This window comes from Thunnus thynnus, chromosome 16, assembly GCF_963924715.1.
Source record: "Thunnus thynnus chromosome 16, fThuThy2.1, whole genome shotgun sequence".
Lineage (NCBI taxonomy): Eukaryota > Metazoa > Chordata > Actinopteri > Scombriformes > Scombridae > Thunnus > Thunnus thynnus.
The window spans coordinates 9,004,831-9,016,105 of record NC_089532.1 but is presented as its reverse complement, the minus strand read 5'-3'; the positions used below and the strand labels follow the sequence as shown (position 1 = coordinate 9,016,105).

General features: G+C 39.8%; 2 protein-coding genes across 2 annotated transcripts; one reads left to right on the top strand and one right to left on the bottom strand.

Moving 5' to 3' along the window:
- Positions 1-5: 5 nt before the first annotated feature.
- On the top strand, positions 6-5,628 carry map7a (microtubule-associated protein 7a; the record flags this gene model as incomplete). Its single annotated transcript, XM_067614805.1, has 15 exons — positions 6-57; positions 771-875; positions 1,067-1,141; positions 1,265-1,428; positions 1,553-1,652; positions 1,816-1,932; positions 2,171-2,322; positions 2,445-2,581; positions 2,686-2,924; positions 3,028-3,205; positions 3,297-3,465; positions 3,654-3,758; positions 3,903-3,953; positions 4,099-4,327; positions 4,737-5,628. Coding segments are annotated over 15 exons (1,884 nt in total), but the record flags the coding sequence as incomplete, so codon positions are not given.
- On the bottom strand, positions 5,477-10,251 carry LOC137199904 (uncharacterized). Its single transcript, XM_067614513.1, has 13 exons — positions 9,995-10,251; positions 9,585-9,704; positions 8,772-8,891; positions 8,447-8,566; positions 7,828-7,947; positions 7,469-7,677; positions 7,334-7,379; positions 7,117-7,250; positions 6,810-6,941; positions 6,567-6,681; positions 6,267-6,401; positions 6,038-6,163; positions 5,477-5,925 (listed from the first exon to the last, which is right to left on the bottom strand). The coding sequence occupies exons 1-13, from the start codon at positions 10,182-10,184 to the stop codon at positions 5,792-5,794; spliced, it is 1,701 nt and encodes a 566-aa protein (XP_067470614.1). The 5' UTR covers positions 10,185-10,251; the 3' UTR covers positions 5,477-5,791.
- Positions 10,252-11,275: the final 1,024 nt, after the last annotated feature.

The window sequence follows — 11,275 nt, the reverse complement described above, 5'->3', positions numbered from 1 at the left end:
CACTTTCTAAACACGCCATCGAGAGCCAAAGGAAGGGGAATGGATTTGAAAGAACAGGTTAGTAGCTTTTATATGCTTTTGTTGTAAATGTTTTGTTTAGTATCTGTTCAAAACAAGCCATTACTTGAAGCCGAGCCAGAACCACTGTAGATCACAAATACAGGATCATCTGATCATATCGATGACGCATGAATACAACATATAGATTGTACATTCCCGTTAAGAAATAATCATTTTGTAACTGAGCACGCCTACCATAAACATGAGTAAATGGGGTGGGATCTGTGGACACAGATTACATAATATACATATAAAAAATTCAGCATCCTGATATTGTTTAACCCTAAAGGAATACATTCATGTGGTTTTTTTTATCCTGTGTACATCTCGTCTTGTGCGGTGCCTCTGTGTCTTGACCTTTTTTCATTGCTTATTTCAGTCATTTCCATGAGGACTGGTCAGGTGCTAGCATGTTCTCTTCGACTTTTATATGCAGGCAGATTATAATGGCTCTTTCATTTGCAGCTGACCCTAAGGCCATCCCCGGTTATAATAGTCACTATTTGGGAGAGATTTTCTGGTTGGTTTGTTTTTGGTAGATATGTATCAGCAGCTTCACATCATCTGTTGTGCTAAAAGACACATTTAGAAGTACAGTCTACATGATTACAAATAGAAGAAAATCCAAATAGAGGTATTTTCAAATCATGAAAAGAAAAAATATTGTTATTATCTTTTAATGTATGTTGATTTTTGTTCTTCACTTCCAGAGAATTTGGCTAATAGCAAACCAAATTCACAGGCAAAGAAAACAGCCTGTTCTGTCAACAAGTCTGCCCTAATCAGCAACACAGTGACTCCACGGGCCGCTGCAGGTTTGACACAGTCACACTCACCTTTTTATCAGGCAGCTATCATATCATATTATTAGGATATCAGATAATGTCCCAAAGCCCGTCTTCCTACATTTTGGTTTTACTGACTAACACAACTAACAGTATTAATTAGTCCATTATCATTCATGGCATCTAACCAGTGACTATTAAGTATTATTCTGGCATTCTAGTGGTTAATGGACAAAATGTTGATGAGAGACTGAAAGCTGCTCGGGAAAGAAGAGAGGAGCAAAAGAAGTTACTTGGTATGTGAGCTCCAAAGGTGGCACAATTTACGCGGCACTGTTAATGCATTGTCCTCAATTTGTAATAAGATTAACATACATAACTGATTCATCTATTTATACCGGTTCACTTATTTTCCTCAGCCTCTCGGGAACTGAGCAGGTTGGAGCGGGAGCAGCGTGCCAAGCGTTACTATGAACAACAACTGCAGGAGCGCAAGAATAAACTCTTGGAGCAGAGGCACAAAGAGGAGAGGAGGCGTGCTGCTGTTGAGGAGAAGCGCAAGCAGAGACTGAAAGAGGAGAAAGTGAGTTTTTTGATGGTTCCAAATCCTAAACCTTTTATTTTAAATGAGGCAGATGATTTCACAGCTCAGCCCCTGCGATCGGACTGAGTAACATCAACATTGAAGCTTGTTTCTCTGAATTAAGGAACGATATGAATCTGCAGTGCGCAGGACCTTGGAGAAGAGCATAAGAGCTCAGCAGAATCTGAGTCAAAACTCAAGAGGAAGGAAGCTCAACAAGAACGGTAAGCAGGAGTGAACGTGCTTTCTTTTTTGTCTGTCCAATAATCTATCCCATAACACCGATATCTGTTCTCTGTGTAACAAATGTTAACACAACAGTTCTTGCCGTGCCTTATCTTTGGTTTTTTGCTGCACTTAAAAACTTTATACCGATCAATACGCTAGTTCCACGTCGCTTACCATTGACAACATGGGAGAAGAACTTGGTCAGTCGCCTCCTTACCCCCACATGCTCTTATCTGGCCAGGAGCAAGAGTGCTGGTTGTCAGTCAGGAGAAGAAGGTACTCTCCTCCATAATAACAAAATGTACTTATTTGCTTTAACATCAAGGCAATGCTAATGGCTTTTGATGAGACACAACAGTACAACAACTAACTTTTCCAGGCTCCAAATAATGCTGCTCATTTTCCTCTCTGTTTACACACTGTTTTCACACTTCCACCCTTTGCATATTTCTTCAATATCTCATGATTATGGCACTAAACACTGGCTCAGTTGTCCATGTTTGTCGCCGTGCAGTTTCATTTCACTCCATGAATACCACAACCACCACCACCACCACCACCACCACCCCTCACAAACCCCAGCACCACTCTGGTTCAGTGCACTCCAGGCCATCTTCCTCCCCCAGTCCCAACAAAAGCCAGCACAGAAGTATCAATCTGGCACAGGTAATTTTAGTAATTCTACTTTTCTGTAATGACTGTTGATACAAGCTACAATTCTAAATAATAGTTGCTTTTTTCAATCTTTACTATTTCAGTCAGATTTTTTTGTCTTCTTTTCGGTTTAGATCAAAACAGCAAGACAGCAAGATGCCAATAAGAAGAAATCAAACAGTAGCTCAAGTATTCGATCGACTACTGTCAAAAATAGCGTTAAACCATCTGCGGTTAAACAGAGCAGAACAGCATCGCCCTCACCAGATCGGTAGGTCAAATGTGTGTGTGTGACCAAAAATATCCACTGACATGACATGGTAACAGCAACATGAACAAAGTGGGACATCTTCTCTTTTTCGCCGGGCTTTAAAGGACTCCCCAAAGATCAATCAGCAGACATTCAACTCCACTGCAGCTCGAGCTCCCGTCAGTCCCTGAGGAAGATGTTGCTGTTTGCAGTTCTGCCCTCTCCCCTGGTAACTCGAGGCCTGTCAGGACTTCAGCTGAAGGTCGGCAAGAGAAAATGGAGACTGAAAATCCGCCAGAGGCTCCACATCCGAACCTGCCCGACAAAGGGACAGAGGCTGTAACCAGGACAGCAGGAGATGGAAGTAAGCCTTCACGAGAGAAATGCCTAAAATAAAAAGCGCAGTGTTTCAATTGTTATCAAATGTGTTCCAGATAAATACTGAGGTTGATATTATCTTATTTAAGGTCCTTCCAAGATGCCTCCTCGTCCAGCTCCACAGCCTCCTGAGGTCACGTGCAGGCCTTCAGCCGGTACCACAGACCCAGAGGCAGCCTCACGTCTCCTTGCTGAAAAGAGGAGAGAAGCCCGTCTCCAAAGGGAGAGAGAGGAGCAGGAGCGGCTTCAGAGAGAGGAGACGGAAAGGTAAGTACCTGCTGGACAGATACACTGCAGCAACGGGACGAATACTAAGAGAAAAGTATAAGACGGTTGTGACATTTTCCGATGCGTCCAGGCGGAGTCGTGAAGAACTGGAGCGCAAGAGGGCAGAGGAGCGAGCGCGACAGCAGGCCGAGGCTCAACAGCTGATAGAGGAAAAGAGGAGAAGGGAGGAAGAAGAGCAGAGAAAAGCTGAGGAAGAAAGAGCTCAGGCCATGCGGGAAGCCGCCCTTCTGCAGAAACAGGTGGGCAAAGCAAACATTTCTTCTATCAGCAGTGCATGAAATAAACTGCACTTGAGGGCCTGCAGATTTCCTCATGGATGCTTTTGGGGATTCTTTTACTCCTATATTTTTATTGGAAGATTAATATTCTGTTTCTGTGCTCATTCTGACATAATGTTGTTTATCTACTCTGTCTGCGACTAATGCAGCGAGAGGAGGAACAAGCCAAAGAGAGGGCAAAAGCAGAGCAGATGAAGCAAGAGCGAGAATTACAGGCACAGAAAGAGGAGGCAGAACGCCAAGTCAGAAAAAAGGTGACAAGTCTGTCTATACATTCGCTACTGTATATTCATCAAAATTTATATCAAATGCTCTGTCTTATTCAAGAGACTGAATTTTTTTTTTTTTACAAAGCCAACTATGACAGTGTTTTTATGAAAGCTGTATTTTTTTTCCAGCGACTTGAGGAGATCATGCGGAGGACCAGAAGGACAGATTCTCCAGATACGGTGAGATTTACTGTTCAGTTTTTTTGAAGTACATTGCCCTTAGGGTGCTATGACGCACATCCAACATCAACTAATAACTAACCAGCTCCTCTTCTAAAAGCCACAGTCTGTCCCTGACTAAACTGGTTAATCCTTTTCAACACAGAAATCTGTACCAGCACGGATCTTGCCAAATGAAGCCAAACCAAAAGAAAACACAGAGCCTGTGCAGAACGGCACCATAGGAGATGCCATCAAGCTGCCGGTGGGGTCCAGGCCCTCACAGTTGGGGCTGAACAATGAGGAGGACGTGGTACCTGTTGTGGCCTTCAAAGAACGCAGGTCTCTCAGGACTCTCACCGGGCTGGAAGAGATCCAGACCCACCAACGAGCAGGTGAGAAGCAACCAGGAGATCGTGTGAAAACACTTTTTCCTCAGGGTGGGAAATTAACACCAACCACCAGCCAGATTTGTTCAACGTTTGGCTCTGGCTTGTGAGTATTTAAAGAGTGAGGTCTCTTATGGCATGATTGTCCGCAATTGGCTGTAAAAATGCACGGCAGCGTGTATAGACCACACAATTCATCTTGTGGGCTGTGCAGGCAGGGTGCCTGTCAAATCATATTACGGCTGATAAAGAACAGTAAGATGCTTGTGACTTTTGAAATCCAGTATTCAAGTTGGTGGATAAGAGAATATCCTACCCTGGTGATGCCTCTGTACAGCTCTTAATGAAAGATGACAAATGTTCTATTCATCTCTATTTAATATCTTCTTTTGTCTCTCTCTTGTGTATTCTCTAGAGGTCATCTGAGCACCTGCAGAGTGGGAAGACTTTCAAAGACTTTGATGGGAGAGCTGTGATTTCTTTGAAACACAGGAATTACTGCAGCACAGCTATTTTGCTGCCCTTTGGCACCTTGACAGAGCATGTAAAACTACAGCCTTGCCTCTCAGGAGGATGTGAGCTTTTGGTCACTTTTCTGTGTGTAACCAGTGGCACAAATAATAATTAATTCAGTACAACACGTTTCTGAATGAATAATGACTATCCAAAACACAGTAGATTTAGACAGTGGTAATGGTAGTTCACTGGCAAATGCAATTTACTGGTTATGAAGAGTGTTGCCTCTGTAAACGTTAAAAGTACTAGGAATAGCCATTCTAACATTCACAACTTACTGTATGTCAGCCATATGCTTATCGCTTATTCCTGATATTTCCTGCTATTCAAGCACTTTTCCTTCCTCAGTTTTGTCACTGTGGAATTAGAATAGTTAAAGTGACTGTTTACGCTAAGAACACAAGAGTTTAGGTTGTAGGTGAAAGTTCACTTCCTCTCTCAATTCCTATCTTACCCTTTGATTTTGTGAAGTATAGCAATCACATATTTCAAAGCTGCTAAGGAACTTGATTTCCAAAGACTTTGCTTCAGTTTTTGTGTGTGTCATTTTAGAAAATATCTTGCACAAAGCATTTATTGCACTGCCAGTTGCTTTGTTTAATATTGCGCAAACACTTTACAAAGCAAAGTTTTGAGGTGTAGGGCTTAAATGATTTATTAAAATACAAAAATATAAAAACAAATGTATCCGATCATCGATATTTGATCTTTAAGTATTGCTTATTATCACTTGTTAACATGTTAAAGTTGAAATATATGCCATATTTGATTAAAGTTGATACTATGCCGTGTATTTGCCTTGTTTTTCAGTTAATTTGTTGACTGTAATTGACATAAAAACAATAAATTAAACTAAACACATTCAAACATGGTATAAAAATGCTGCTTATCCATGCAGTATGAATGTAAACACTTCATACAGTCCACACTGTGCAACCCTCAGTACTGAGTGACTCAAGGGTTAAGCGAAGATGGAGAAATGGGCTGAATCATTAGCAGCAGCCGTCTGGTTTCCTCTGTCTGCGCATGCACCTTCCAGAGCTGGACCTCCAGCTCACTGTTAGCCAACAGAGCTGAAAACTCTCCATCTGCAGAAAAAAAAAGCAGCACAAAGCAGGCAAAGAACTCCTGAATTACAATGGATGACTATATTACAGTACTTTCAGTTACTAAATGAGTAGGTGCACAACAAATACAAACCTTTCTTGAGGTTGAATATAGTAACTATGCCAAGATGCTGGAATTTAACATCTTTGTTCTTGAGAAATACCAACAGGTACTCAGACATGGTAATGTAGTGAGGTCTCAGCAACTGAGTGATCTCCCCTATTAGCATGAAAACAAAGAATATAACAATATTTAGTATTCATTAATGTGCAAACAAACTGATTATTGGATGTAACATTTAATTACGTCACATTTTACAAACCTGTCATTTCTAGTTTGCTGATGATGGCTGCACAGTTATATGACAACTGAAGATTGTGTGTTTGTGCAGAAAGCTTCACCAGTCTTGAAACTTGTTCTGATGTTACTGTTTCTGACAACTTAGACTTAAGTGGATCTAAAATGGTAAAAAAAAAAAGAAACAATGGAAGTTATTAAGATGATAGTTGATCATATTATGTAAAAGTCTATATTTGTTAGGTGATGTTTTTAAACATAATCCACAGAAAAAAATCATTAAAAATAGAAGACACAAATACTAATCCACATGCAGTTCATTCACCCCAGGTCATCAGATGATGTAAGCATGATGTCACATGCAGCAAAGTCTCATCTGACAGGGCGGGGGACACAAGCGCCCGCAGGAGTCCTGATAAACATTGACTCTCCATCACAGCCTAAGTAACAACATAGATAACATTGATGGGATTCAGCATGACTTCATCAGGCGTTTATCAGTCTCAGGCATAATGCACAAGTGGACATGTGACTGAACTGTCACAAAATCATGAACTGTAGCTTTTACCTGCTGACCCATGTAGGAGCTACTCAGGTTAGTGATGATCTTGGAGATGTGTGTGATGACAACAGAGCTGGACCTGTGATGATGAAGCAGCTGACCCATCACATCCAACAGTCCCTCATTCACTAAGATCTCCTGGAAGCAAAGCATGGAAATATAATCAGTATCAGGATTTAAGAAGCATAGTTGTTTACCATACCCCTATTTCAAAGGAAAAACATGTCCCAAAATGTGAAAAAAGTCAAACATACAACAAATAGTTCCAAACATCATTATTATTATTATGATGCTGCTGTGTAGGAGATCGTACATTATTAGGTGGGTGTGCTGACAGTGCAGACAGTAGTGTTAGAGCTGACTCTGTCCATGCAGGAGTGGAAGTTTTCAGCAGTGTCTTCAGAGGCAACACACAGTCAAGCTCCATCTGCTGCTCCTGGATCAAACCTGCACATAAAAATGAAAAAAAAACAGTATCTGCTTCCTGTGTGGTGTGGCTTTATTGTTTCAATGTTTTTGATAGTAATTACCATTCTTTGATAGAGTTTGTAGGCATCTGCATGCTTGGGCTGAATTCTGAAAATTAAATAAAAAAAAAAAAATCATCAACAATATCATCCATTGGTGCTGATTTACCGCCAACCACCCACTAAAGTTGCAATCACCTTTTGCACAGAGGAAGACATGAGTGTCAACAGAGACTTTAACAAATAATGGCCCCCAATGCTGAGGAACTTTGGGTGATGCTCCCTGACGGCAGCGATGTTGCACAGAGCGGTGCAGCTGTAAAACTGAACCTCTGAATCTGAGGACTGCAGCAGAAGAACCAGGACAGGAATAGCTCCTGCTTGACACAAGATCCTTGTTGACCAATCTAGAAAGATGAATTTAGGATGTTTCCATGTTATATTCACACAAATTTGAAATACCTGTAAGTTACCACTGAAAAGAAAATGAGCCAAACCCTTCTTAGTTGAATGAAAAATATGTGAATAATGAAAACAAAGCAAGAAAATGATCCTACCTGACTGTGTGAGATATAACAGGGCCCAAGTTGCATTCTGTTGCACCAGCGGATCGTAAGATTTTGCTAAAACCAACAGTGGAATGATTCCATCCACCATGATGGCATCTCTGTTTGATTCTGTGTGAAAAGAAAGAAAAGAAAAACTACACATCTGCTCTGCTAATCTATACTATAATATTATCTCACAGCAATACATATGGCAAAATTCTGGGTAAGCAGAGGTATTCAAGGTTTTTTGCCTCATCTATAAGTACCTAAAGTCATCTACTTTAATCTAATTACTTAAAGCAGATGAATGCATGAATTAGACCAGAGTGCTGACAAAGCAGAGAGACATTTTTTAAAATACTTGGAACAACTCTAAGTATATATATGTAGTAGTGTGCAGAATTACATATCTGCTTCCATTTTAACAGACAATTTGAGGAAAAATAAATACATTCACACTGTAAAAGCAACACCATGAGTATCTAGTAGAATAAACATTATATTGTACAAATACAATGATTGCTATGCTTTCTATACATCTTCATTTCTGTTTCTTTTTTTTTCTGTAAAGATTTCACTCTAATGCAAACCATTCAATGTCAAACTGGCGTCAGATGTTTGTACAAACCTGAGGAGGCCAGCATGGCGACACATGCACAGGAGTGACACTGAGCGGTGGGATCACCAGACTGGAACAACTCCAATATGGGCACCAGTATCCCCATTTCAATCACCATCTCTTTACACACTGAAATCATATTTCATGAACAGTAATGATTTTAACATTAAAGCCACATAAACCAGGTGATTCCTAACAGAAGCTGTGATACTGCATTGATTGTACATCATCAATACATCAATCTTTAAGGGCACTTGTGAATAAATTGAAGAGGGGTTAATAATTATGAATGGACACATAATATTTTCAACACCTTGTGATTCTTAGCTCTTACCATTATTCTTTACTAACAGATTGACCAAGGAGAGAGAGATAGTCTTTTGCACATCCAGGTCAGATGAGAAAAGTAAAGCCATGACCGGCTCCATGAAGGCTTCTGGTAAGGGGGATGTCACTGTAACATACAATTAAAGAGAGCAAAAGACAATAAAATAAAGACAAAAAAGGTGTTATGGTTTAAAGAAGCAGAATGTTATGAGTCAGTGACATAGCCAAGAACGATATACAAGTTGGACTCAAATTAAACTAGCTGTCCGACTTCACTGACTAAAGCAAAAAGGTAGTGAAGAAAATTAAATATCTGACTGGTTTTAAATTCAAGTCTTGATGGTGATAGCCTATCTGTATCTATTAACCTCATCGAAGAAAACAAAACAATCTGTCAACTGCCACCTTTATGTAAAATACAGTACGTGGTCATATATTTACATACAAAAGGACATAACTTGCCCTGTACTGAGCTTATCACTACAATGATCTGACAAAGGGAAAACTGAACTACAAGTAAGTTACCAAAGAGTTTCCTGAAGTTACCAATTTATCATAATAAAACATATTGAGAGATTCCTACATACATCTATTTATTTTTCATTTGTCTTGACACTGAAGCCGACACATGTTGAGCGTTATCTGCCAACCGTGGAAAAAACGGTTGAATATTTGCATGATACTGGTCATACCCGTTGGAGGGCCTGTCTGCAGACAATGCAAACAGTAGTCACATTTCATGTGCCACTAATCTGTAAGTCATTACTATCATGCAGATTTATAAAAGAAACATGAAAATCTGTTTGTTTTCTGTACTCACGATGATGACTGAGATGTAAATAACACACAGCTGCAGTCATTTGTAGATCAGGGTTTTCTGAGGCTGCAAGTCTGTTCAGTGCTTGTAGACTCTCTTGATTGAGTAGTTGAGTTTCATGATCTAAGAGAATAAACAAATCAACAATGTGTAACTGATGAATATTCACAGACAATAGTTAGTTTGAAGACTTTTTTTGTTTTATTTTAAATACATGAACTGTGTAAATGTCAAGAAAGAGGATTTTCATCATATAACTGTATAAAATCATGAAACAGAATCATTTATGATCACAACATACTGTTGATGTGAGGTTGCATAACTGGGTGTCACAAATGAAAAAAGCCAGATAAAGTGTGTATACTGTAGGTGTTTCCCGTCTACAACAAAGAAAATGTACTGTATGTACCTACCATACATGAGGTGTATTGAGGTCATCTTCCGCAGAAAACTCCTGTCAGGTGTATTCCTCAGGCAGGTGCACTGACAAAGCTCTCTGAAAACGTCCCTTATTTTCTGCCCAAACTCTCTGCAGACTCTCCTCAAGTAAGCGGCAAAGTCTCTGAGCAATCGGGAGCAGTTCTTACAGAAGCCAGAAGCCATGACTGCATCTTGTGTAAGGACAGCACCTGCCTGTTTTTACACAAGCAGCACAAAGACGCGCCTACCGAGACGTCACGTGACTGCCAGGTAAATTAAAGGTCATTGTTGCAGAAAGATTATCACAGTTCAAATAATTAAAAAGTCATGCAATCAAATTTTAAAATGACAACAATTTTTGAAATGTGGTTATATTAGTAGCTTAATGCATTAATTTGTTTTTTAAGTCAATATTGTTTACTCTTTCTTTGTTTATATGGGTTAAAGCCTCCCCTATGTTTTGTATAATTATATTGTATGACATATATCATGTTCATATTTTATAATGTCTCACGCTGAGCTGTGTTTTCTCTACTTGTTGGAAACACAATAAAATAGTGTTTAAAACGTCTTTATCTGCAGAAATAGTCATAGCTATCTGATCAGTGTGGTGATGTGAAAAAGTACAATATAATCCTATGAAGTGTAGTCAAGTGTACTTCAAAATTTCACTTGTCAGTACTCGAGTAAATGTAATTATTTACTTTCTTACCTCTTTTTATGCTTATAAGTTATTTCCATGGTTACACTTGTGAAATTCCGCTATGAATCTTGAGGGTCTTCTGTCCTTAAGCGCACTCGCACAAACTGTGTACACCGCACCGCGCACATTGTCCAGCCTTTGGCACCTTGCCCCCCCCCCCCCCCCCCAAAAAAAAAAAAAAAAGTCCAGGGAAAACCCTGAGGGGCTGTCTGCATTCTCAGGGGGCTCCCATTGAATCTTACTGGTTAACTAAAACAAAGAGTAGCACATTTCTATGCCCAGGCGAATCAGGAATGCAGCGGAGCAGGCTGTAGGTAAATCACATAAAATACATCCTTCAGTTAAAAAAATAAAATAAATAGGAAAGAGGACAGTAAGACTGTCAGAATCAATGTGAAAGCACATATTTGCATGACAGTGAACATTAGATTAATTCTTATGTTATGCAAAACACCAGGAGGGCTATTTGAAAGAATCATTGTCCAGCCCTTCATAGCTTGAGTAATGCTTTGTTAAGGTACTGTGGTCGCCTTCACATGAAACACCCCTAGAAAACACGCTGCAGGAGTTC